Source organism: Doryrhamphus excisus, chromosome 6 (assembly GCF_030265055.1).
Source record: "Doryrhamphus excisus isolate RoL2022-K1 chromosome 6, RoL_Dexc_1.0, whole genome shotgun sequence".
NCBI classification, from domain to species: Eukaryota; Metazoa; Chordata; class Actinopteri; order Syngnathiformes; family Syngnathidae; genus Doryrhamphus; species Doryrhamphus excisus.
Window position 1 is genome coordinate 2,915,748 of NC_080471.1, and position 27,175 is coordinate 2,942,922.

Sequence of the window (27,175 nt, forward strand, 5' to 3'; positions counted from 1 at the left end):
CCCCCCCCCCCCCCCTTAGAGTTGCACGACCATGTAGTAGGGACCCCCGAAAGAGAATAAAAAGAGAGGAGTGTGAACTGCATATTCAGAGTGGAGCGGCATGTCACTGGGTATGTGGTTTCACTCTCCTCGCTGCGAGTAACTTTGAATATTGTTGTCTGTCTCTTCTGTATTTCTGCATTTAAGTGTTTTTACAAGTGTCACAGGAGTTTGAACCTGACATGCTCCTTTTTTCTCTCCCCTCCTTCTCTTTTGTTGGAGATGAGGGCCAGCTAATGATGATAAAAACAAGAGGTTGCCACTGTTTGGAACTCGCCCTGACAGAATCGGACGAGATCTAGTAACGTGGTCCACCACTGAGAGGCGCTGCTCTTTTCTTTACAGATTGCAATAGTGATACAAATGAGAATCAATGAATGGTCGCTATAAGGGTTAAAGGTTAGGGTTGCTGTAAGGTTTATTCAGGTTAGTTTCTTTAGGGTATGGGTACATTTGGGGATTATTTAGATCAGGGTTTAGGTTAGGGTTTATGGTTAAGTAACTCTTGTATTAACTGTCATTAAGATGTTGATGCTACACATATGGCACTGCACCGTGTTTCCTGGTTACACAATCCATACATCCCATTTATTGTGGGGTGTTTTAATGGAAAGCATTGCTCCCACTTAATGTCTTTCGGTCTATTGCACACAGATGAGGATATTTACACGGGTGTAAACAGTACGTGCACAGCATACACACACACACACACGTTGCACTAAACAGCACAGCAAACCTCTTTGGTCATCTTCATCCACAAAGAGAAATAGTCCACTTCTTTGTTATATTTTGAGTCCAGCGGAAAGAATGAGACAGATGCATGCTCTGTAGTATCCATGACAACAGCATACAAATGCACAAGAACACACCTGGATGAATACTGCAACTACACAAAGGGAACTTTGCATTCATTACATTTACATTTCAATCATCCCAAAGTAACCAAGTGAGACTTTGCAGTGCAAATATAACGTCCTTTTTATATTGTCCTTTTGCAAATTAAAAAAAGGAAAAATGGCATAAATGTCTTAAAAATTCATGAGGCATGGCTGTAACAAAAGCAACAAAAATACTTTTTGAGGCGTTATTGCACAGCAGACGATAACAGTGATTACAGTGATAACAGTAACAGATTACTATGCTTCCTTCCATCTTTATTATGACAAAGTTGGAAGAAAGTACAACACAAAGTCCAACACTCACTCAAGACTCATTCTAACATTTTCCTTGTGTGGACAAGCCAAAATGACCTAAAAAAGACAAAAAAAAGACACAAATGGATTGTCCTCACAAGGTTGGCTGTCCATCGTTATACTTATCTGCAATAAAAAAAAAACAAGGGCTTACACACACAGTGGTTTGAAAAGTCCATCTAAACATTTTTCTTATCATCATCATCATCATTTACAATGCTAAGACATGAGCTCCGGATACACTCACAGCTGGTCCAGTGTTTGAGACCTGTACGAAAACCGCATTGAACAAGGTTCGACCAACGGTCGTAGCCTTCTCTCCGGCACTCTGGAATAGACTGTAGGTGAGTCCGACTATGTCTAGTCCAGGGGTGCTCACACTTTTTCAGCATGCGAGCTACTTTTAAAATGACCGAGTCAAAATGATCTACCCACTACAAAAATGCAAAACATCTATTTATTTTCAAATGTATTGAGGATTATTTGTACGTACAATGTATGTTGATGTACCTTACATAACCAAATGAGCCAATATTGCAAAACACACATAATTAACTATTAACATTTTTTGTAATTACCTCCACATTACTCCACATTTCCCTTCTTTGGTACTGCGATGGTAGAATGGCATATGAGGCAAACGCACTTCGAAAAAGACATTGTGAAAAAAAAGTCCACCTCCCATTCCGTATGGAAGTGATATGTTTTTGCCTTTTTACTTGGTCCAGCTCCTTCACTCATTTTAGTGACCATAAACTTTAGCGAGGGCTTGAAATCTGACGCTATTCGCCGACTAGCTTAGCACTTTGCATCGTTGTTTACGCATGAGCGGTGACCTAAAGGTCAAAATTCAGTTGTCATCTGACTGGTTGTCCTGTATGTCAATCAAGTAACGGGGATGGATGATAGGCTGACATCGTAAGTTCTGCTGCACTTAGAGACGTTGTTTGATTTGATTGGTCGCCCGAAGGGCAACATTCAGTTGTCATCTGAATGGCTGCCCTGTATATCAATCAAGTGACGGCATTGATGCGAGGATGATATTTTTTTTTTCGACCAGTACCACCTCCGCGATCGACCGGTAGATCGCGATCGACTTAATGAGCACCCCTGGTCTAGTCTGAATGTCTCAACCTCTCGCACAAGTTCAGGCTCTTTCCCCACCAGAGAAGTGACATTCCATGTCCCAAGAACCAGATTTGGCCGCCGAAGACCAGGTCGCTCAGGCACCCGTCCTCCACGCCACCCAAAAAAGCACCGGACCCTTATGTTTGCCCCCGCAGGTGGTTGGTCTACGAGGGGGAGATCCCGTGTGGCTTCTTCGGGCTGGACCCAGCAGCGCCCCACGGGTGAAGTCCCGACCACCATGCGCTCGCCTGCGAGCCCCTCCCCTGGGTCTGGCTCGAGGGTGAGGCCCCACTATCCCATGTCTGGGCGAGTTCCGGTCTCTCTATTCAGTCTTCATAAGAGTCTTCTGAATCACTCTTAGTCTAATAATTGTAATAATGCAAAATAATAATGGTATACAGTGCTCCCTCACTCTAACCCAGTTCACCTTTAGTGGATTTGCCGAATTTCTTTAGGGCTTCTTTTTTTTAATTACAGGGTATGAACGCTGTTACAGGCCGAGCCAGACCCTTTATGGAGAATTGCATTCTGAGTGTCTCTCTCCTCATAAAAAATTATGTTGGCAACTTCGCAGATTTCACTTATTGCGGGCTATTGTGGGAACCTATCCCCCGCAAAATAAACGAGGGAACACTGTAGTAAAAAGGAACAGTAAAACGGCTGTCCTGTTTATAAGAATTAAAGACAAATGTAAAACTGAAATTTTTCCAGCATCATTCTCATGCACTAATTTAAATTCATATAAATCTACACAGAAATTGTCTATTTTCCAATGCTAACTTTTAGTTTGTCAGTAAATCACTTAAAAAACAATGTAACTGCTTGAATGAGGTTTTGTGACAGGCAGCCACAAGGGCGAAGGACAAATCCATTACATTTTGGTGCACATCTGGATAGATAGTATTTTGAAAAACCTGACTTTGCAACAATTACGTTAATTTTTTCATGATTAATGCATGAGTTTGAATTACTAAACTGCTGCATATGCAGGATGTGGGTATTCAGCCTTGGTGGAGGTCTGCAACAATAGTGTAACATTATGTCCAGGTCACAGTCAGAGGATCCAACCCATTTTGCAACTGCCATTAAAAAATGAGCGTATACTGGGTCCTTGAGACCCTCTTCTGTCCAACCAAAACTACATCTCCCCAGCAGGCACTTAATTGAAAGCACACTTACAGTGTACATTCGAGGTCCGAGCCAAAACACAATGCAATCCAGCTGCGGTTCGGCCCAAACACACAAACAAACAAAAAAGAAATGGTCAGCATGCACATTAATGCTGCTTTTTCTAGAATATATGATACAACACATGCTGTGCAAAGCTACAGTAAGGTGACTGAAAGTGAAGCCCAAAGTCAACATAAATATTGTGAGTGAAGAAAAGATGGCGGAGTGATAGGTAAAGACAGTGGGGGAGGCGAAGAGCAAAAAAGTGCCATGTTGGATGGGCGAGATGCGAGATTGCCTTCACAAGTGCGGGTCTGTGAACGGCAGCTCAGAGTCGTCCATGGGCAGCACAAGGCGTGTGCCTCTTATCACCAGCTCGTGGTCGCCGTATGCCAGCTCTCGGTCCAGGTTGTCGGCATGGGCAGGGCCATCCCTGGTGCGTGGCCCGGTGGTGTCGGTGCTGACAGTGATGTCGCCATAGTTCAGGTTGACATCTCCGTCAGTAAGGATGAGGTCGGAGTCATCGTCCTTGATCTGACACTCGTTCTATTGACAATGTGACAAAATATAATGTATTTTTATGATTATAAAATAATGATCAAAAACAGTATGTGACCTCAAAGGCCTTCGGGCTGGTGAGAAGGCGGGCCAGGGGGCTACAGCAGGCAGGCAACGTGGCTGTGAGTGGAGGACCGCTGTGGGTCAGGATGGGCTTCAGGTAGCTAGGGGCTCAAGTAAAGGGTCATCCACATCTTACATTACACAAACATACACATTCAAAGACAACTGGAAACCATTAATACTACAGACAATAATGATCATGTGGTGTTCCCCCTGCTGTGCTGGCCAACACAATGAACCACATCAAACAACACCTTATTGGCCTCACCTACGGCTTAAAATCTTATCTCACTTCACCATATCAGCAATTCTCATCTCACTATGCTGTACGTATCTTATCTTCAAGTCAAATTTTACCTCACAATAGCCCATCAATCATCCGATCTCACCTCTAACCAAATTGGAAAAAGGTAATATTAGAAATAATGTGATGCAGTGTACTACTGCAAACTAGTAACACGAGAATTGTTAGTGAGGGAGGATTTTAGCAAATGACACTTTGTTGTATGAAAGGATACTTGTGATCAAAGTTGTACCAGATTCGGAAAATCCAGGCACTTTCCTGTTTGGTAGTTCTTTGCTCGGATCCTTCTCCGATACTTACCTATTCAAAGACAGTGAATGTTAAATTTTCATATATATATTAAAGGGACAGTTCGGATTTTTTAACATGAAGCAGTTGAAGTCCGTTAACAGCGACTCACTCTCCACTTTGTGTCCTGAGCAGAGTTCTGGTCGGATTTCGGCATGTTCAAAACATATAATATAATATAATATATATATGTAATATATTTGCATCACAAAAATGCCTACTAGAAAATAATCTGACCTCACAAATCGCTCTGCGTTTTTTTCTCTGCTGTCGTACCACTTTGCACTTCCGCCTGTGCATTGTTACTCACATTTGCTTCACCGGTTTCACAGTGTTTACTGCTGGGATAGTGAAAGTAAACATTTCTGACTATGCAACAAGCGATGATGACATTCCTTTTTGCACAAAGTCAAAGGCATATCTTCATGAACTGGAATACATGGATGAAGTTCGATGTTAGTGCCATAGAGTTCAGTGACAACAACAAGGTGCTAATGGGCGGCACAAATTCTCACCTGTCGTACTGGAATGGCAGAACTTTTCAAAACATGTCTCATCCTCTGTCTTGGGTATGTAGAAACGTAATCCTCCTCGCAAACGTGTGCACTGCACACATAAAGCAGCTTCAACATAGCCGCCCTGTTTCCCACATTTTCGCCAATGGCAAGCAGCCAAAGTTGTCTTATGTCCGTGACAGGAAAAACATGGCATTCTTTACTTGGCACTTCCTTGTTGTCACAGCCCGGATGTTTTTTAAACTTTTTAAACCATTATGGCTCTCCCGTTGCAGTGATCGCGATCCACTCATCTAAACCGTGATACACACACACACACACAACAATGGACAGGCGGGAGAGCAAAGTGATACGACAGCAGAGGAAATAACGGCAGTCGATTTGTGACGTCTGATTTTTTTCTAGTAGGCATTTTTGTGATGCAAATGTATTATGCTTTTGAATGCATATTGTTTTGTGAAGCCAAACTCTTTACTTAACTGCCCCCAGCAGCTAGCTGGGACTACTTTCCTCATCACCAAAATCCGACCAGAACTTGTCTCAGGACAAGAAATAGGGAGTGAGTCGCTGTTGGTGTTCACTGCTTCTGACAGTGTCATACAAATACATGTCAATAAATCCGAACTATCCCTTTAACTTACATCACACTGTGTAAAGCTACGTTCACACCGACACCGAATGTCGCGCTTTGAATCGACGACGAATTCGGCGTCATTTTTCAAAAAATCTTACGATCTCCTCAGATATGTTTAAGCTCTGTTAAGCTCTGTTACGCAATGGAAAATTTCGAGATCCCGACTGCATCCCGCCTCTGATCCAGAGCATATTGTAGCGACCCTGACGTATTCATGTTGACGTTGTGCTCTTGGGTGTCCGACTGTTCCGGGTGACTGTGAATGCACCAGGGGGTGGGGGCGTGTCTGGTGGAGGAAGTACTGTTGTGTTGCTGGCGGTGGTTGCAACGGCATGGTTTCAGCCGACAGTAGCCAGTATTATTGTTGTGCAATAAAAAGCTTGTCAGCGATCGCAGTCGTGTAATTTCCATAGCGTCGGCAACAACGCTACAATATATAAAGATGCAGCAGATCCATTGATCCTTTGAACCAAGCTCTGTTAAGCTTTCCTACGCTTAAATTTTTAAACAGTTTAAAAAATTTTGGCGCTCTTGCCGAATGTCCCGAATTGCTCGCCATCGATTCGGCGTCGGTGTGAACATAGCATAAGGCAGCACGGTTACATTGACCGCACTCACAGAGTTATCTTGGTCCGAGTCCGTACCGACCCTGTGGAAAAAAGCACAACAAAACACATATCAATATACCTTAAGGTTGGGCCCCCCAAAAATGTCATTAGTAGCAGGAGTGTGGTACCGTATGAGTTGGCAGGACAACATCTGAGTGGTGCCGCCACCACAGAACCACACGGTGAAGAAGACGACAAGCAGCATGGTGGAAAACATCATTTGACGCGCGTATGTAGCCGTGTCTCTGATCGACAGGGCAAAGGTCATGGCGCCCCGCAGTCCTGTCGAGCAAAGTGGGAAGACAAAACTCACCACAAGACAATAGCAAGCTATTGAGAAACTATTTCATATGTGTCATGATTCACTCTGCTTGGTCCGCTGCCCTCTGCTGTCTCCTTGCAGCCCTGCTGAGGACTCCAGCCCCGGCTCATCTGGCCAGCACACCTGGAGCCAATCTTCTGTTAGGCTTTCTTATGCCATGCGGCCTAGCAAGACCCTGTCAGATTGTCCTACTGCTTTCCCTGTATAGTTCATGCTCCGCGACTCCTGACAACCTCATTAGTACTGTTATTTCCTGCTGCCTACTCTTTTCCTGTAAGTAGTTTAGCTTCCTAGTTTTTCCTTGTTTGCTGCTTTGTCCCTTTTTGTTGTACTTTTAGCTCCCCGGTGACCTTTGGTTACCGGTGTCTGTTGTGTTTTTTCCCTCCTCTGTGAGCGCCTTCTGTTATCATTAAATACCCTTTTTACCATCTTCGCCTTCGTCTCTGCTCTGGGGGCCACAACGCCTGGCGCACGCACCAGCCCTTGTAACAATATGTACATGTGTGACTGACCTGCAAACATCATCATGTGCTGAAAGTTGGCTCTGATTTTGTTGCGTCGGCCCAGATTGAGGAGGAAGGAAAGGGGGTATATGTTGGCTGCCCTGCCCAAGAACACTGCTACCTGGTTGAGAGAGAGGATAAGGACAACAGCAGGCCATAGGATAACAAGATAAGTTCTTAATTGTCCCCAAGGATACAAAAGCCCCTACGATGAACATGGGGTTGAAGACGTGGCTCTGGAAGGTGAACAAGGTCAGACCCATGTAGGAGAAAATGAAGTTCTCCGCCAAGAAGTTCAGCAACTCAAACAACTGTAAGACAATAAAACACTGTCAAAATTAGATAAGGCTGTCAAATGATTGATTAGAAAAATCTGATTAATCATGGTTTTCAACTTAATTAGTCATGATTAATCACCATGCCGCACTATGTCTGCAATATGCCAATTTTTACTGTATTTTATTGAAAGAAAGATCGATTATAGGGTAGGATTATGATTAACAGCCCCAAATTGACACTGGTTTATTTAATCCTCGCCTTAAATCAGCTGGGATAGGCTCCAGCATACCCATGCGATGCTAGAAAATGGATGGCAGGATGGCTGGATGGTTTCTTTAATAGCAGATTATTTGAATCAAACTTGAACTTATGTAACCAGGTTACTGGTTAAAGCAGTTAAGCACATAATTAAAGCAGCAAAGGAGAACGGGCACTTGTTAAACAGTCTTTGTACAAATGGTTGAAGTATTCTTTTAAATGTATTGTTATTTCCAGTATAAATGTAATTTGATTTAAACAAGAATAATAACGATTTGGTCTTTAGGAGCGACCTGGTGCAAGAAGGTGTGGGTGACCCCTGATTTAGACCACACATGCACCCATAATAAAGACGTTGTTGTGATGTTCGATTGTCCATGAAAGCATCTCACGATCTGTTTATAACGGACTAGAGACGTGTTTGTTTTAGAGTTGAGATACTCAAATGATGTTTTCTGTTGTATTTAGCCCAGAATAAAATTATAAACAGGTGACATATTCTGTGGGGAGCTACACTGTGCCGCTGTCCATTGCCCAACAGAGCAGTGGCTTGCCATGATGCACAAGCGTTAATTAGGCTAATATTTTAATGCAATTGACATAAATTAGTTACCGCCATTAACATGCTATTTTTGATAGCCCTAAAAATAAACCAACATTCTTGAGACATAGGCTAATAGGCTAATAAAGAAAATGAATGCGTCGTCATTCTGGTCTGACCTGTTTGGTCCTGTCTTGGGACTCAGGTGACAGGTTGTTGAAGGTGTAGTGGGCCTGAGTAATTCCGCAGAACAACACTGCCACCACACCTGGTGCACATCAGACGGGGGAGACCCTTAATTGTAGCTCAGGTAGTCTATCAACAGGTAGTTATAGGCTATATGTACAGTACCTGTGAAGCCACAAGCCTCAGCCAGCAGGAAGGTGCTCCAAGACATGAGGAAGAACAATGCTGTCTCCAGCAGCTGGAAATCTCTTAGCTTGGTGAACTTTGTCACTTGCAGGAACTTGTCAAAGACTTCAACAAGAAAAACTTAAAAAAAAAATTACAAAATACTCTTTACTGTGGGGAACATCTCATTCACATAAGGTCAAAAATATTTAAGTAAAGGTCAAATGTACAACGTACATGTGATTTCGGCAAGCGCTTGGAATTAATGTCTCAAATAATGTGCCACTTTAATTAACTAATGAGACTCTGTATCTTAGTTGTTGGTGCATGATCTACAAATTGAAACACAGAGTCTCTAAATTCACACCAAGTCAAAAAACATTGACATTAATATTTTGTGATATAGTTTTTCATTAATGTTTGAATTAAGTTTTTCATTCCACACAACGGCAGTAGCTTCATAAGAAGTATGAAAGATCAGGTCTACCTGCGTATGCGATTTCAAATGTTGGTAACGTGTGCTATTCAACTGTTGGTGTGAAAGTCATGTATGTTACATTTACCGGACTGTTGTTTACAATGAAAGCACAAGCACTATTAATTTAGTCTGCTGTGTACTTTAACAAATGACCTGTTTTCCTTTCCACTTTCTCATGGACTCATTATTAAAGTTAAAAAGTATGTCCATAAATAGTAATCCCTCGTTTATTGTTAATTGGTTCAAGACTTGACAAAGATAAGTAGATTTCTGCAAAGACAGATTCCTTCTTTATAAAGGAATATTTTTACAGTTTTGGGGGTTGGGGTTTAATTGAGTTGAATTTTAGATTGTTGTGGGCTATGGCCGCAACAGCAATGATGATACTATATGATATGATAATGATTACGATGTAGCGAGGAACGACTAAAGTAACAGTAATACTAAAAATAACATCCTGTCACCAATTATCTCTTAATTTGTCATGTACCACTGTATTGAAATACACAACAACATATCCATTGGGATATACGTGCAGTATTTGTACTTGATAGGAAACTTTTACGTTGATCTAATTAGCTAATGCTACCTAATATAGTGGATGGTTATGTGGAACATCAATGTAAGGATATGAGTGCTGTGACGACTCCGGTGGCCACGCCCAGAGCGAAGGAGCCGCTGAAGATGCAAAGGAACATGCCAAAAGACTTGAGCATGGCCATGACCTCAAAGGTGTGGCTGTTGTCGCCTTCTGGCTGGTATGCCACTATGGACCTGTCACCATGGTAAATTAACATTTATTAACATTTATGGTTATATCCAAACATACACTCCTGAAATTTTAAGACCAGCTGTAAAACTGAAAGAATTGACATTTTTTTCACAGTTGTCTCTTAACCCTTGTATTATGTTGAAAAAAAATTACATTGACTATGTTGCGGGTCATTTTGACCCATACTGTGTAAATCCACTCAAAACAGTCAAAAAATCAGGTGAACCAATAACAACGTTATTTTAGATCATATAAGCATTTAGAAAAGAGACATACAATACATTTTTAATACCAACACTATGTTTAAGAACTATTTAGTTGAAGTTTTTAGTAGAAGTTTTTCCCTCTTCACAAACACTTTTTTCCATTTAACTTGCCCCATTTTCTCAGATTTTCAATGTTCAACAGTTTCAGTGTTCTCCACATGATGGACAGAATGTAACTATACTGCAGATATAATTCTTGCATTTCACACAAAAGGTACTGTTTTACTGTCCTCTCGGAAGGGACAGACCTGGCATCTTTTCCGTTTCTTTACACCTGTATCCACTGGATCCTGACCTTTTCAACGACAGCTACAGCTGCTGGGGATTGAGGTGGCCTGGCTCACCTCTGGATCTTGGGAGTGACGAGTGCTTTGCCGAGTTCTTGCAGGAAAAGTCGACGTGGGTACAATTTGCCGGCATTCCACTGCTGGTTGATTTCAGTCCACAGGACATAGGCATTGTAAGCAGACACTTCCACAATGTTGTAGAAAATCACCAAGGGCCAACAAGCAGTCTTGCACTGGCAACTGTATGTTGCTGTGACTTTGTCCAGATTGTCAACTCCTCCTTTGGTGGAGTTGTAGTCCAGGATCAGTTGTGGCTTCATGTCTTCTCTTGTGCTCAGAGATGCATCTGTGTGCATCATGCTCATGACAAGAACATTCTTGTTTCTCTTTGGGCAGTATGAAACAACTGTTGCTTTCTCAGTGAAAGCAAATATTGAGGAATGCAGAGGTCTGCCCTGCATCTTCAGAATTTCACTGGGAAGTTCTGGCTTATTTCTTCTGACTGTTCCCAACATAGTCAGCTTTCTCTTTAGAAGTTCATCTTCGAGGTGGTAGGATGTAAAGAAGTTGTCACATGTGATGTTATGACCTTGCAGCCCTTCACTCATCTCCAGCACCACATGCATCTTCTGATTCTTCTCAGATGCTCTTCCAGGTAGCTTTCCTGCGTATACTTGCATATTCCATGCATAGCTAGATTTTGTACAATCTGGATCATCAATAACATTGTCCTCAGTCTCTGGAAGATCCTCTGTCTCTGAAATTTCTTCCTCTGCATCACTATCACAGTTCAATATCTGTGATAAAGTTTCTTCAGCTGTAAACCTTCTGGAGCTCATTTTTGGTGTGCATCTCAAAGAGATGACATGAGAACAGTGACAAGGACAAGGGAGAGAAAGTTCCTCCTCTACACACACCTGGGTCTGAATGGCTCTTCAAAGGCAATCAAAATACAAATAATTGGGCAGTCAAAATAAACTACATCAAAGAGACATGTTTTTTTCTGGATCTGAACAGCTATATACCCACATAAAAGTGTCCGGGTCAAAATGACCCGCAACATCATCTTTGTATACAAACTCAGCACAGACATACCACGACACCTCAGAGTGTCCAAATTTTACACACCAGTTCATGACCCTAGATGAGGAAAAGTCACAAAATTTCATGAAGAAAAAGAAAGGATAACCAGTACTTTGGTCAACTCAAAAACTGAAACGGGTCAAATTGACCCGTAACATAATACAAGGGTTAAGGAGGTTCCAGTGAGCATCAGCAAAAGAGGGGGAAAAAAGGAGTAATGCATTGTAAACAACCATGAAATAGGCTTTTCATGAACTGATCAAAAGCTCAAAAAAGCCCGGAGCGGCCTAAAAAAAACACATTTTCAAAAAAACCCTCATTAATGAGTCTCTGTGCCCTTCATCCATTTTCCTCCGCTTCTCCGGCTCCGGGTCGCGGGGGTAGCAGTCTCAGTAGGGAAACTCAGACTTCCCGGTCCCCATCCACCTCCTCCAGTTCAACCGCCAGGATACAAAGGTTCCCAGGACATAGTCCCTCCAGCGTGTGCAAGGTCTGCCCTCGGGCCTTCTCCCAGCTGGGCATGCTCGGAACACCTCACCAGGGAGGCATCCAAGAGGCATCCGGACTAGATGCCCGAGCCACCTCAACTGGGTCCTCTCGATGTGTAGGAGCAGCGGCTCTACTCTGAGCTCCTCATGGATGACAGAGCTCCTCATCCTATTTCTTATGGTAAGTCCAGCCACCCTACGTAGGAAACTCATTTCAGCTGCTTGTAGCCGTGATCTTTGAGAGCCTTGAGGATTTCAGAGTAAAACTTGTCCACCCAAAGAGCTTTGCCAATGAGGAGCATTTTGACTAGTCAAGATATCTCAGCCACGATGATGGTACTGTCCGCGTATGTGTCCTCTGGCTCTTCCTCTATGGAAGGTATGTCAGTGGGATTGAGAAGGGCCTCAAAGTATTGCTATTTGGCACTGCTTCCCCCTTCAGACTTTTTGCCAGAACCTCTTCAAGGCCGACCGAAAGTCATGCTCCATGGCCTCACCAAGCACTTCCCACACCCTGACATTTTGCCTCGACCACTTGGCAAGACGGTACCTGTCAGCTGCTTCAGGAGTCCCACAAGCCATCCATGTTTGACAGGACTCCTTCTCCAGTTTGATGGCAGCCCTAACCTCTGGTGTTCACCATTGGTTTTGGGGGCCCGCTGCCACAACCAGCACTGATCCGATTGGCTGCCTCAGCAATGGAGGCACTCAGCAATGGCTCATTCGAACTCAATATCCTGGCCTACACAATCTACCATCTTATCCCTGATGTCTATATGCTATTGGTATGCTATTATTACAGTAATAATGATGTCAAGCAGTGACATTTTAATTACTGTAACTGTATGGCTGTAATTGTGTTTACTATCATGGGTCATGTCTTCATCGTTACTATTGCTACTGGTAAGTTGGCTGTTTCATTTCACTGATATCATCTCCATTGTGACCCTTAGCCATCATTTACATTTAACTGTTCTGTTTGTCACTGTTGTTGTTTTGGGAATTCTTGTTGCTGCTGTTTTTGTCTCTCTCTCGACTGTCTCCCCACCCCAGTTTCTCTTCTCCTCTTCTTCTTGCTCTGGTCCGGTCACTCCAAATGCGCATAACAAAAACATCAAGTAACGGCAAATAAAATTTCATGGTACAGGGAAGTTGTAGCCAACACCTTTCCTGACACAGAGCAAATCTGTCTAGCATGTAAGGGCATTTAGATCAACAATACTATCTGCCCCAATGGCTGGACGGGACAAAAACAAAAAAAATCCTGGCCCACCCATTGGGTGCAGGCGAAGCTCTGCCGGTGGCGAGAGTTGAAGACTCGACGAACAGGAGACTCTGCCAGATGTTCCTAGCACACCCTTACTACACATTTGGGTCTCCCAGGTCTGTCTGGCATCCTCGCCCGCCATCTAATCAACTGCTTGATGCCAGTGTTTCCAGAAAACAAGTGGGAATGTTGCTCCAGGTGGTGAAGATGGCCTTGTGGCAAGTATGCACTGATGATGGATGATGATGGAACTGATGTCCATTTTTATAAACTTCCCTTGCCATCCATCCCCAAAGGTTCTTAATTGGATTTGGAACAGGGGAACACGTGGGATGGTTCAAAAGAGTGAACTAATTCCTCTGAAAAAGTCCTTTGTCATGTGGGCACTGTGAACTGCAGTGTTGTCCTGTTGAAAAAAACATGAATTACCCCACAGACGAGAGCCTTCAGTCATGAGGAATGCCCCCTGCAACATCTTAACATAGGTATCTGCCGTCTTGACGTCCCTGCACAACCTAAACGCCATTGTTGCAATGCAATGCAGGAAAAAGCATCCCAGATCATGGTGGCACCCCACTCCACTTTCATATGTTTGATGCTCTTGGACAAATCCCAAATGGACAATTTTGTAGTGTTGAGGAGATAATGCCTTTGAAGACAGTTTTCTTCTTAAAACCCTGAGCAGCAATGTCACTCTGTGAAAGCCTTTCTTACGCAGCTCAACAAGAGATCATGACAGTGCAAATACCCATTTCCCCCCTCAATATTGTGAATGCGATTTAATATGCAATTATTTTTTCAACGTTATCTTCAAATGTATTTTTCAACAAACACAAGTAATACATTCATTCTGTATCATAATAATATCAATAGCAAGTACTCTCTGGTCAAGCTCTGGGATTCCACAGCCAGAGTGGAGCTCGCTGTAGCATCTACCGGAGTCAGTGTGAGTGGCACTTTGCAGCAAGCCGGACTGGGTCAGGACCAGAGCCATGACAGATTCAGTGTGAGCCCGGGGTGATAGGCTAGACTTACTAGACTAGACTTGAATTGTCCCATAATACATCATTTTGTTCAAAATAACACATTTAAGACAATAAAATATATATATATATTTAAATTCTTATTGAAATATGTCCTGTTTAAACAGGACATTATAAAACAGTATAAATTCAGTGTCCAAATTTATGAGCATTGGTGTATGCAACTTCCATCACTATAAAAGCTACTTTGACAAAAAGAAAGGAAAGGTGAGCTATTTGTGTTTTGTGATTGGCAAAACACACATAAACACACACAAAAATTTAAAACATTATTATTTACAAAGCAGATCTATAAACTGTGTGGCCATTTGTCATTATATACTGGGACCATGTCTGAATGAAACAGTTTTAAAGGGGACCTATTATGCACATTTTTCGGCCGTTATTGAATTGTGAACTGCTATAGAGCAGCTACACACAATAACGAGCACAGAGAGCTTTCTAGATCTTCAAGAATTTGCATCTATTCTAGCTGTATTTCTTTGGATTTCGTGCTTTCCGAGCAGAAATGGGGAAAGAAACGAGTATTTTAATAATAAAAAGTAGGACAAATTGCAGCTCACATTAAACATTCAAAAACTGGGGGATTTCTAATTAATAGTTACAGTATTGTAATAAAATAATATTTACTAAATATGATGATGAATTTCTATGTATTTTAATGTCTTTCGAAAATGGAAATTAAATTACATTGAGTTTGCAATTTTGATTATTGCCCCATGTTTTATTTATTTTCATTTGTACATTTCATGAAGGAAAAGTGCATTAAGGCAAATCCTTAATAATAATTGTTTCTGAATGTTCTAAATAGGCTTTTTTACTCACAAACATTTAAAGCAGGGTTCTCAAACTCACTTTACCTGGGGGCCACTGGAGCTAGGGTCTGGGTGAGGCTGGAACGCAACACATTTATTAAAAACAGAAAAAGAAAAAAAAACTGTCTTCAATACTTTTGCTTCTGCTATACCCTAAACCTTTTCAGTGCTTTGGTTCCGGTTTTCCACAAGAAAAGCTCGGATAAAACATTCCAATGTTCTCAAATATCTTAATTTTTATTATTATACTTCAAATAAGATGAAAAATAAATAAACAAATCAAGAATAAAGAAAATAAATCAATCAGTAATAAATAAATAAAATAATAATAAAACAGCAAATAAGAAAAACTACATATAGTTGGCGGGTAGAGAAATTATATTTTTTTAGATTAACAGTATTAACAGTTATTTAACCTTTAACATGAACATTAATGAAACTTAATAATTTTACCCAATTAGCAAGTCAGCATCATACTCAGTTACATCCGGGAGCAGCGTCGGAACTTTATGTCTGATGATGTACCATAAATAAACAAATCTTATTTTCGGCTGACACAAATAAACAAAAACATGTTTGTGACAGTGTGAGAGGTCTCACTTGCTCACATTTGGTATTTGCTGAACGTAATTATCGTTGTAGTTATTATAGATAGAAACCTATTTCTAGCTGTGATTAAATTTGATGTGATTAATTGCAATCAAATTTAATAGATTGACAGCCCTAATAAATAATTAAAGAATAAAGTATCAAGGAACACTTACACAAATACACGCAACTCTTGATGAATCCAAATCAATTTCGGACTTAAAATAATATACAACTTTAAGCCCTGCTTCAAGCTCCGCCCATTGTCAGGTAAACCACACCTACTTCCGGTGTATGCCACGCCCATCCTGAGTACCGATTCGGATACAGATTAATTAGATGGGTGATACAGATACAGATAGTGGTGTACTCGCTCATCCTCAGTAGTTACCCGTGCAATTCCAACTGCATATGGATTTTTTTTTATGGCAGTCTTGTTTTGTTTACGCAGAACTGCAAGATTCTGCCAACTTTCGCCGGCATTTATCGCCATTTCAATTCAATTGAGTGGTCTGCGAGTAAATACTTCCAAACACGAACGTTCCTACCCCTCTTGATGACAGCATTTCATTCATCTTATATATCCGCAGCGGTGCGACGTCATTATGTTTAGAAAACATGCCGTGTTTATGTTTTATCATTTATGTTTTATATATTACTTATCATGTATAAGTAATTCTCCTATCATTGTCATTGGAAGAATCTATAGCGGTATACCGGTACATTAAATATATTGGCCAACCGTAATGCATGATAATGGTACGTAGCTATTATGTACACAACTCATATTGGTCATATTGGTTTGAATTGTAGATTCCTGAACGACATCAACTATTTTGATAACCTGTAATCTTTGAAGCATCGATACCAGCTTTGATACCAGCTCCATCGAGTCTGAAATCTAAATAGTGATACGTTTGATATGTCAGCTATATGATTGCGTCCTTTGTTTTTTCTTAGCTTGGCTATATTATAAATCACCCCTTTACCTAAATATATTGAAGGGTTTAAAATGCATCAATAAATGACTATACTGTCTTGTATTTTGATTCTTGAACATTGTTCACAAGAATTTGCTGATACTGACTGGAATCCATGCCACCTTCAGCTTTAAGAAGATTGCCAGTACCTGCACTGTCCACACAGGTCCACATGACGGAACCACCACCAAATTTTACTGTGGTTAGTAGTTTGTCTTGGAATACTGTGTTCCTCATTCGCCATGCTTACCACCAGTTGATGTGTCCAAATAACAAAATTTTAGTCCACAGCACCTTATTCCAAAATGAAGCTGGCTTGTCCAGATTTGCTATAGAATACCTCAAGCAACTCTGTTTATGGCATGTGTACAGAAAAGGCTTCTTAACCCTCTGTACAAAGTGCGCTGAACACGTGAACGATACACAGCAACACCATCTGCAACAAGATCATGTAGGTCTTTCAAGCTTGTTTGTGGGTTGAGTTTGACTGTTCTCACCATCCTTGGCCTCTGCTTATCTGAGACTTTTCTTGGCCTGTCACTCTGGGCCTTATCTAAACTGTGCCTGTGGTCTTCCATTTCCTCACAGTGGAAACTGACAGCTGAAATCACTGAACCAGCTTTTTGTATCCTTCCTCTAAACCATGATGTTGAACAATCTTTGTTTTCAGGTCATTTGACAGTTACTTTAAGGCTCACATGTTGCCACTCTTCTGAGAAGATGCAAAGAGGAGACCAACTTGCAACTGTCCCCCTTAAATACCCTTTCTCATGATGGGCTTCACCTGTGACAAGGGTCAATGAGCTTAAACTAATTTTGTGTTCCAATAATTAGCGGTAAAGGTAAAAAAGCGGCTGATTCAAACAACCAATGATTATTCATCATTCAACCAATGAATGATGATAAAGGAAAATCACTGAAATGATCAGGGGTGCCCAAACTTTTTCATAGGACTGTATGTGCCCTGTGAAAAGTTCTGTGTTGTCCTGAGTGTGTGTGTGGAGACAGCTATATTTGCAAGCATTCTTTTGCTGTGGCTGCATATTAAATGGGACCTTTTTCCACTTTTCTGACCTATGAATGCCGTAGAATGTTGTATTCCCATGTTAAACGATGCCAATTTAAGATAATGAGGTTTGCTCATTTGGAAGTGTGCCCTGAAAGACGTTTGCGATGGCGCTGAACGGTCTTTTCAGAGGGCAGTGGCAATGTGTGATATCACACATTAGTGAGCTTCCTTATATGGGCGTGCACTGTAGGCCAAATACGCTCTCTGCCCTCCCCCAAGCACTGCTTTCCCCGCTGTCCCCCAAGCTCTGATTCTGTGTTTACATTGCAAGCAATGGCTCGTAAAAAGTGTTTCTTTGGATGTCAGGGAAAGCCACATTTGTTTACAATTCCTAAAGACGCTACCATCAGGCACAAGTGGTTTGGAGTTCCCGATTCCCTACCAGCAAAAGGAAAATATTCTGTCAACTGCATTTCACACTGGACTGTTTTGTGAACATGGGCCAGTATACAACTGGTCTAGCTGACAAACTTGCTGAAGCCTAACGCCTTTCCAAAGTTACTTGGTCATGTCGAAGAGTCAGACGAGCCAGCAGTAAGTAACAATTTATCAGTGTCCTAACTGTGTTTATTTTGTGTAAGTAATGGAACAGTTTATTTTGTGTAAGTAATGGAACAAAAGCGATTGTCTGTATAACATTATAGTGTGTGCATATAGAGAGCGGGGTGCAAATTACAAGCTCACAGAGTCTGGAGTTGCTAACAGCCATTTCCCACCACAAACAGTGGGTCTACCCGAGTTTTTTTAAACACTGGTAGTTCCGCAAAAAATGTGTAATGACCGTAGAGTTTTATCTTTTGAAAAGATAAATTGCAGCTTATTATCAACTCCTATACCGTTTATCAGCACCTATTAATTTGGTTTCGGCAGCTATCGGCACAACAATGGAAGTCTAAAGCACTTGGGAGTGTGACCAACCACAGCGGAGTGGGCATGCCTTGAGGCGGGCCATGAATTAAAACAGACAGTTTACGCGGGAAACGAAACGCACGAAATTCAAAGAAATACAACTAGAATAGGTGCAGATTCTGGAAGATATAGAAAGCTTTCTGTGCTGGTCATTGTGCGTAGCTGCTCTATAGGAGTCCACAACTCCATACAAAGGGTTGAAAAATAAGCATACAGTAATAGGTCCCCTATAAAGTAAACACAGCCCTGGTAGCAAAAATGTACGGGCAGATATTCAAATTCAGGTACAGCGATCTCATCAGAAAAAATGTTGTTGGTGCATCTCTTACTGGAAATTAAATGTGAATTGTTAGTTTAGCATTACAGGACAACTGTTTTATTTTCCTTTTGAATTTCGGTAGTCGCATAATAAAATTGTGTTCCTTTTTGGTTGTAATAATAAAGACTTACGAGGAGAGAACCACAGCCACAGCGTCGTTGAGCACACTCTCGCCAAACAACAGCGCATACAAGTCCACGTCCACCTGCAGGTCGTTGAAGATGGCCAGCACAGTCACTACGGCAACAAAGGACAAATTGTGATAGTTTTCTGTTATTCAGTAGCTTTGTAAGATAGGACAGACAAACAGAAGGCATACAATGTAGTGCTGATCCAAATTAGGTGTCAGCTATACTTTTTGGTCTAAATGTACGTATACATCAGTGGAGATGAGGGACGCACCAGGGTCGGTGGCAGAGACGATGGCCCCAAAGAATAGACAGTCGGTGAAGAAGAAGTCTCCACCGAGTTGTCCCATCTTCTTCATCAGCATCACACAGCCATACATTAACAACCTGTGTCCAAAAGTGTCCAAAAGTGTCCAATAAACTACAATAATCATACTAATAATAATGATTGTGTGCACACATTGAGTAAGACTCTTACCCGATGACAAAACAGGAAATTACTGTCCCTAAAAAGGCATACGCAAGGATGGAGCCCATATTTCGGAAAAAGTGTCTCTGCAAGACACAAAAACCCACATCATGGCTGTCTGCTGATGATGTAATTAAGAGGGGATGCAAGTGTTTCCTTACCCTCTTTAAGCTGTATCCAGCGTGAAAGATGATGGGCGGGAGGAGGATGTTAAAAAAAACCTCAGGGTCGAAGGTCACCTGAGTCACACACACAACAGACCAAAAAAATAAAAATGCTAACCTGTGATTGGGGAAGGTGGAGGGGGTGATGTTTACCTTGCGCAGCATCTCGTTGTCCTGCACATCATTCAAATCGCTGGGGCTGATCTCGCCCTTCAGCGTGTACTCGTAGAACTTTCCCCTGGAGTTGACAAGCAGCGTGGCTGGGCTGGCGTTGACGTGGCAGCTCAGTGTGACATTGCTGATGTCCTGGGGGACATGGACGCCGTAGCGCAGGACCAGGCCCACCAGCAAACCTGAAAGAGGTACAATTGTTCAATAATTTACGCACAATTAGACCAGCCCATGCCCTTAAAAGATGTTTTGTTTGATGGTAGCCATGTTTTCAACCAATCTTGCTCAAATTTTACGCACATGCTGATTAGTGAAGATGTGTATCAGATTTTGGTGTGATTTGTCCAAACATCATTTGTATAGTAGTTGTTTTGTTTTAGTGCACATTGAGCTGTGCAAAAATTTTCAAGTCAATCTGACACAGGGGATGCTATTCAGGTTGCATTTTTGACAAAGTTCAACCCGTTTGTGTGCAACTGTTCAAGAGTAGGAGATTAATACATATGGTACAGATGTCACAAGATGTTGAGTCATGAGATCTTGCAAGATTAAAACATGATATCTTTCGTTCTGAGAAAATCTTTCAGAAAATGTTCCAGATGTCTATCAGACTGTGAACTATGGCATCGCTACTATGAATGATAATACAGTGTGGCAGTGTATGAGGTAGCATTGGAATTTTATATTGAGTGCTTTGTGCACAATATAAACCTTACAATCCAACTTGAGCTGGGCGATACGGACCAAAACTCCCGTATATCTTCCGTAAAACTCCTGTATATCCCAAAATACAGACCTGATCAAAACATTAGGACCAGTTGAAAAATAGCTAGAATTTACCTTTTGCACATTTGGACCTTAATTAGCTTTTACGTAGAGCTACAATTTGTAAAAGCAAGAAGGGGAGAGTGTGACAAAAAGCACTTTGAAAGAATGTATTGAAAACAACAATTAAACTGCTTATCAAAAGTTTAAGACCATTGTTCAAAAATGACAAAAAACTCTCCAAACCAGAACAAAAAAATTCTCAATAATGAGTAGCTCCAACATTCTTGATAATCACTTCAAAAATTGGTTTGGGCATGGTTGACGTGAGCATTTCCAGGAGGCTATTGGGAACATTCATCCAAGTTGTGAAGATGGCTTCACAAAGGGCATGGCCTGGAACTGATGGCCATTTCCCATGCCATCCATCCTTAAATGTTCTCTACTGGATTTAAATCAGAGGAACATGAGGGATGGTCCAAAAGAGTGATGTTTTTCTCCCTGAAGAAGTCCTTAGTCAAGTGAGCATTGAACTATAGCTTTGTCCTATTAAAAAACAGCTGAGTTTTTCAACAGGACCACACAGACGAGGGCCCTCAGCCATCTGCACGTAACCATCCACCGTTTGACACTCCTGCACCACCTGAAGCTCCAGTGTTCCCCCAAATGAAAAAGCATCCCGGATCATGATAGACTTTCCTCCACTGTGCCGGGTAGAAAACATCTCAGGTGGGATCTCCTTGTAGGAATGTTGGAAGCCATCTGGACTGTCAAGGTATTTTTTGTCATCAAAGAATAAAACATTTTCCATCTTTCAATGTCCCATGTTTGAGGCTCCTTGGCAAAGTCTAAATGGGCAGTTTTCTGGCATTGGAGGAGACGAGATCTTTGAATTTGTTTTTTGTTTTTGAAAGTCATTTCCCGCAGTCGGTACCAGTAAAGGCCTTAATTTGGGTGTACTTTTTCTTTTAATCAATGACAGAAAATGAGAATTTTGAGCAGATTTTGTCTTCTATAGCCTGAGGTCTTTTGATCAGGTGAAAAAGAAACTATTTCAGTTTATCAATATATATTTTGTAATTACAAGTTCCAAATGTTTTTGTTTCACTCCCCCTTCTTGCTTTTGCATATTGTCACTCTACTTAAAACCTCAATAAGGTCAAAATGTGCAAAATTCATATTCTTGCAATTTTTCAATTGGTCCTAGGATTTTGATCAGGTCTGCATTTAGGTTGAATATTGCTATACGATATATAAAAGAGAGTTTACACAATGTCAAAGCCAAATATGCATGTCAACTTGTTTTATCAAATTAAATACTTTACATGAGTTTTTTTTATTTTAAAGCTTTATGCAAAAAATGTATCTCAAAATAAAGTAGGCCATTCTCATTTTGAAATAAATATAGAACAAGTAAAATCACATTTTTTATAACATACCTTTGGCTATTCTCAAATACTTAGCTAATAACAAAAGGACAAAATATCACAGAGTGCCCAGTTTTTAGAGGATATTAATGTCAACAACTCAAAAAGACTGAAAAAAATTAACAGTAGTATTTTTAGGTTGAAAGGGACGCACGGATGATGTCTTGTCTCGGTGACTCTTACAAAGGGTTACATCAAGGGTCTCAAACTCAACTTACCTGGGGGCCACTGGAGCTAGGGTCTGGGTGAGGCTGGGCCGCATCAAAATCACATTTATTAAAAACAGAAAAAAAAAAAAAAAACTGTCTTCAATGCTTTTGCTGCTGCTATACCCTTACACTTATATACTTTTTCAGTGCTTCGGTTCCGGTTACACAAAATAAGAAGAAAAAATAAACAAACAAATCACCTCGTGAGGATAAGCGGTAGAAAATGAATGAATGAATGAATGAAGAATAAAGAAAATCAATCAATCAATCAATCAGTAATAAATAAATAAAATAATAATAAAACAGCAAATAGAGAGCAAACATGGTAGAGAAATTATTTTTTTCAGATTCAAATGAACAGGATCAACAGTTATTTAACCTTTAACATGAACAAGTTTAGCATCGTCTGGGAGCAGCGTCGTAACTTTAACCACATGTTTGATGAGCTGCTTTATCTTGTGACTTGTAATTACACTTTTATTCCAAATCATTTCCTGCTTTTATTTGTACCCAGCATCATAAGCCCGTAGCTTCACTGCTAATCCAATGGTGGCGTGGACCAGACAACGCATTGACAGCGCCTTATTTATTGATTTGGACACAACAAACACGGCTATACTCACCAGAGAAAGGTAGACAGGTACTTTGCAGCTGAAATACATGTTAAATAAACCGTATTTTTGTTTTCCAACTCTTCAATATTTTATGTTTTCAAGTCGTCCTATTGCGGTAATTTCTCAACTGATTTGCAAAATGAGCAACCCTCGGGCGTCTTGTGTTGTCAATATCTCGAACCGTTGAGCCGTAAAGCTTCTGTTCGACATGAGGGATCAGCCTTTTCAGTGATTTGTGCTAATTCATTGTCAATATGGCCGCCACCTGCTGCAGTAGAATGGAGTTTACACCTTTTCTCCTCTTCCTCCCAGGCCCTCCCCTTTAAAACGACTGTGTATAGTCATGTGTGATTACAATTATTCCCTTCCCAGCTGATACCGTACATTTTTTGACATGAAGTTGTATGACACCCCCATAAACAGTGAAGTCCGTCAACAGCGACTCACTCCCCACTTCGCGTCCTGAGCCGTGTTCTGCTCGGATTTCGGTCCTGAGAAAAGTAGTTCCAGCTAGTTGCTGGGGACAGTTAAGAAAAGTGTTTGGCTTCTCAACAGAGCCTGCCCAAGGCATAAGCAAACTATGCACCTGCTTAGGGCCCTGTGACCACTGGGGGGCCCAAAGAGCAATTAACTTAAAAGAAAAAAGTAAATATTTATTTTCTCGTGTGCAAGTGGTGATGATTCATATATTATTAAATGTACTTTCATGTACAGAAAAGACAATATTATTTTAACAGTGTGTAACTTCCTACTGCCTCTTTGGTCTAAATGTCTGCGCTCCGCTATAGTAGGTATGTGAATGATCAATATTGACAGTAATACAGTGCCCCAAAATAAAATTTTGCTCAGGGCTTCATGGAGGCTACGGCCCTGATTCTCAAAATAACATGCAATCAGAAGCATATTATGCTTAAGCATAATAAAGGTTAAGCACATTATTTACATGACAAAAGTGCCTACCAGAAAAAAAATCTGACCTGACAAATCATTCGGCATTATTTTCTCTGCTGTCATATCACATATCAATTATGTTTCATTGCTTTGATGAAATTAAAGACATGCAATAACGAAATTCGATTTTTGATGTGATTTTTATTTTGAGGATTCGAAAAAACAACAAAATGGAACGTGTATAACGTTCCCCTTATCTGGCCAACAAACAGAATGCAATAAAACGCAACCTGCATTTATAAAAATAAAACAGCAGCCTTTTGAAAAGGCAAAGTATATAAAATCTAATTAATACAGTTTAAGTTGGATTTCTGTGCAAATGCCAAGCAAGTCAGTGTAATGGTAAAACGCAGCAGCTGTCCTCTTTTGACACGCAACCAACAAAGCTATACTCGTGTTAACTTGTCAGTGTTATTCAGCTCCGAACCATAGTAAGGGCGACCTGACTTCAGCAGAGAAGGAAAATGTTACTTGTTGATTCCAACCAACTTTATTTTTACATTCCAGCCCTGAGGCATTTCACACCGGATGAACTTCCTGGTTCAAAGGTCATGCAAGTTCTCCCTACATAGCTGTCCAAGGCAAATGCCTGTAACACTTGGACCCGAGCAACAAAACACAATAAAATCCCTACGTGTCATTCCAAATATATACTGACAGAAATCAGAAATCACTTTATAAAAAAAGCCACTTTCTTACTAAACATGTGCCTATGACAGGATTGTGTTCTTACCCGTTTAATGTGACTTCTGTTTTCGGACATGACTGGTCAGCTTCTCGACATCGGGCATGTAAGATGAATGCAATGAATGCAAATGATTCGGTCCAAGAAACGTTTAATCCTCTGTTCTCAGTTATTTTTCTCTTTTTTCCCTTTGGGATCCATTGCCCATGGTTTGTTTACAACAGCCACCTGCCTGGCATCCCTCCTTGCTGATAGAAATGTGTGTCGCAGGCTATGACGCAAATCTTCGCTGACAGAAATGTTTACATTTAATATTTACTCTACACATTTTTACAGCTTTGGAAAACATTGAGAATGTTTGTGTCATGTTTATCCTCCTCCAGAAACCATATTAAAACAAAAAATATATTTCCCTCCACCATCTTTTTCCATTTTCAAACATTTTTCAAAAAGCTCCAATGAGCCACAAGGGCAACGCGAAAGAGCCACAGGCTGCTCCAGAGCCACGGGTTGCCGACCCCAGGCTATGGTGGTTTAAAAAAATGGTACATACTAGTAATTATACGGGGAGTGACAAAAAGAAAGTGTCGCCCCATAAATGCAGTCGTTTTCCTGTCACAGACATTGTTATTAGACAACTTTGGCTGCTTGCGATTGGCGATCATGTGGGAACCGATGTGGCCAAGATGAAACAGCTTCGTGTGTGCAGTGCACACGTTTGCGAGGAGGATTACATTCCTACACGCCCAGGACAGACGGTGAGACGTGTTTTGAAGAGTTCTGCTGTTCCAGTACCACAGGTATGAACGAAATAATCTGCTTGGGTGTCATACAACTTTATGTCAAAAACTGCGAACTATCCATTTAAGTCATTTCCTAGACTTTCACTTGGCCTCCGACAGTGAAACAAACTTGCACGTCTGTTTTTATGTACAGCGTATGAGCAAGCAGGACACAAGTAAAATCACTCTATAGACAGTCTACTTGAAGCTCACCATAAATCATCGCCAGTCCAGTTTCATGGAGGAACCGGAACCGGCGATGTTTGAACAACCAGATGGTGAGGATAGTGACTGTGAGGAGCAGGATGAAGATGAGAAGGTCTGCGCTGTCCTGACGGTGGCTCTCCTCAGCCTTCTTCTCAGTAACGATGTTCTCCATCGCATTGTTCTCTTCCTCTTGCTGCCGAGGCTGTGATGCTCGGCACACGTACACGCACACTAGCAGGAGCACCCACCGCGTCCTCGTCGCTCTGGTACGACCTCGACTGACAGTCCATTTTAGAGCCATATCGAGATGTTCGGCGGCCAAACGCTGCGGTGTCGACGTTGCAGTGTCCGAAACTTCGGGATAATGACTCACACCAACTGGCAAACGTAATCCAAACGACAGCAAGAGATGAATCCATTAGAACCCGGAAGTGAGATATATGTATTCTTCCTCAGAATGTGGACAGCGCATGTTTCAACTTAAAAGCACCGTACAATTATACTACAAGTTCAAATGTATTAAAAACGGTCGGATTCTTTAGACGTTTTAAATATTTTGCTAAAAAATTATTGACCTGTAATGCAAACTTGTAAAGCATTTTCATTTCCAGTAATATGTTATGTTACTTTTACTTTGAAATATCTCTTATAAACCGGAAGTGACACGCAGTTTCCCCGATACTCCACTTTTATCGATAAAATAAAAGCACCCCTTGTCTAATTCAATACGTGTATCTGGCTAAGCATGAACTGAGAGTACCTGTAAACATCTCATAGTACATATAAAGTGACAAAACGGTAACTGCTTCATTGTATTCGTTCATATTTACGATTTTCCAAAGGGTCTCATGGCCTGACGTCGACTGTCCCATTCATGAGTATTTCTCAATAAATAACGTAAATACCATTATGGATGTCATAATAAAATAAACACATTTATGTAGTAGAATTTACTGTACTGTATACAGTTCACAAGTACAGTCTACACAACAATAAATGACAATACAAAACACTGTGATACATTTCCGAGTACTGAATAAATGCATTAGATGTGTTTAATTAAACCTTTTTGTCAGAACCTTATTAACAAACAAACTGGCAGTAATGTGCAATCAAGTATATAACTTCTGAACATATAAGCAGCCACAAACAATAAAAGTAAGGTTAAGCCAGATCGGAACATGGATATATCATTTGTGCATTTTTAGACTTTATTAATTTTAAAATTTTTTAAAAATGTAGGGAATTGTGGGTATATTCAATCCATGGAAGCTGAGGTAGTTAGCTAAAATGAATGGAGGTGTGTCTCGTGGCTTCGCCCAGGACCAGGAACCAGAGGTGTTTATAACAAAGCAGAACAGCAGAGGTCAGCAAAAACCATACAAGATCAACAGGACACACATTAAGACACCACTGTCTCATCCCAAAAATAAAAACCAGGCCCTGGGTTTTCTGGAGTAAAACAGCTGTCAGGTTTTACTCCAG

General features: G+C 41.0%; 1 protein-coding gene across 1 annotated transcript; it reads right to left on the minus strand.

Moving 5' to 3' along the window:
- Window positions 1-513: 513 nt before the first annotated feature.
- On the minus strand, window positions 514-26,123 carry LOC131131295 (sodium/hydrogen exchanger 6-like). Its single transcript, XM_058075889.1, has 16 exons — window positions 25,697-26,123; window positions 20,033-20,232; window positions 19,877-19,954; window positions 19,725-19,801; window positions 19,521-19,633; window positions 19,250-19,355; window positions 9,865-10,006; window positions 8,755-8,860; window positions 8,583-8,671; window positions 7,523-7,636; window positions 7,335-7,446; window positions 6,629-6,782; window positions 6,511-6,541; window positions 4,670-4,755; window positions 4,147-4,252; window positions 514-4,076 (listed from the first exon to the last, which is right to left on the minus strand). Exons 1-16 carry the CDS (start codon window positions 25,989-25,991, stop codon window positions 3,831-3,833), a joined length of 2,055 nt encoding a protein of 684 aa, XP_057931872.1. The 5' UTR covers window positions 25,992-26,123; the 3' UTR covers window positions 514-3,830.
- Window positions 26,124-27,175: the final 1,052 nt, after the last annotated feature.

Bases quoted from the DNA above. Each gene is read 5' to 3' on its own strand.
- LOC131131295 (XM_058075889.1), bottom strand. From the start codon at position 25,991: ATGGCTCTAAAATGGACTGTCAGTCGAGGTCGTACCAGAGCGACGAGG. The intron at 19,634-19,724 runs GTAAGAGTCTTA...TTTTGGACACAG, and splicing joins ATTTCCTGTTTTGTCATCGG to GTTGTTAATGTATGGCTGTG. The intron at 6,542-6,628 runs GTACCACACTCC...TTTTTTCCACAG, and splicing joins TTGTCCTGCCAACTCATACG to GGTCGGTACGGACTCGGACC.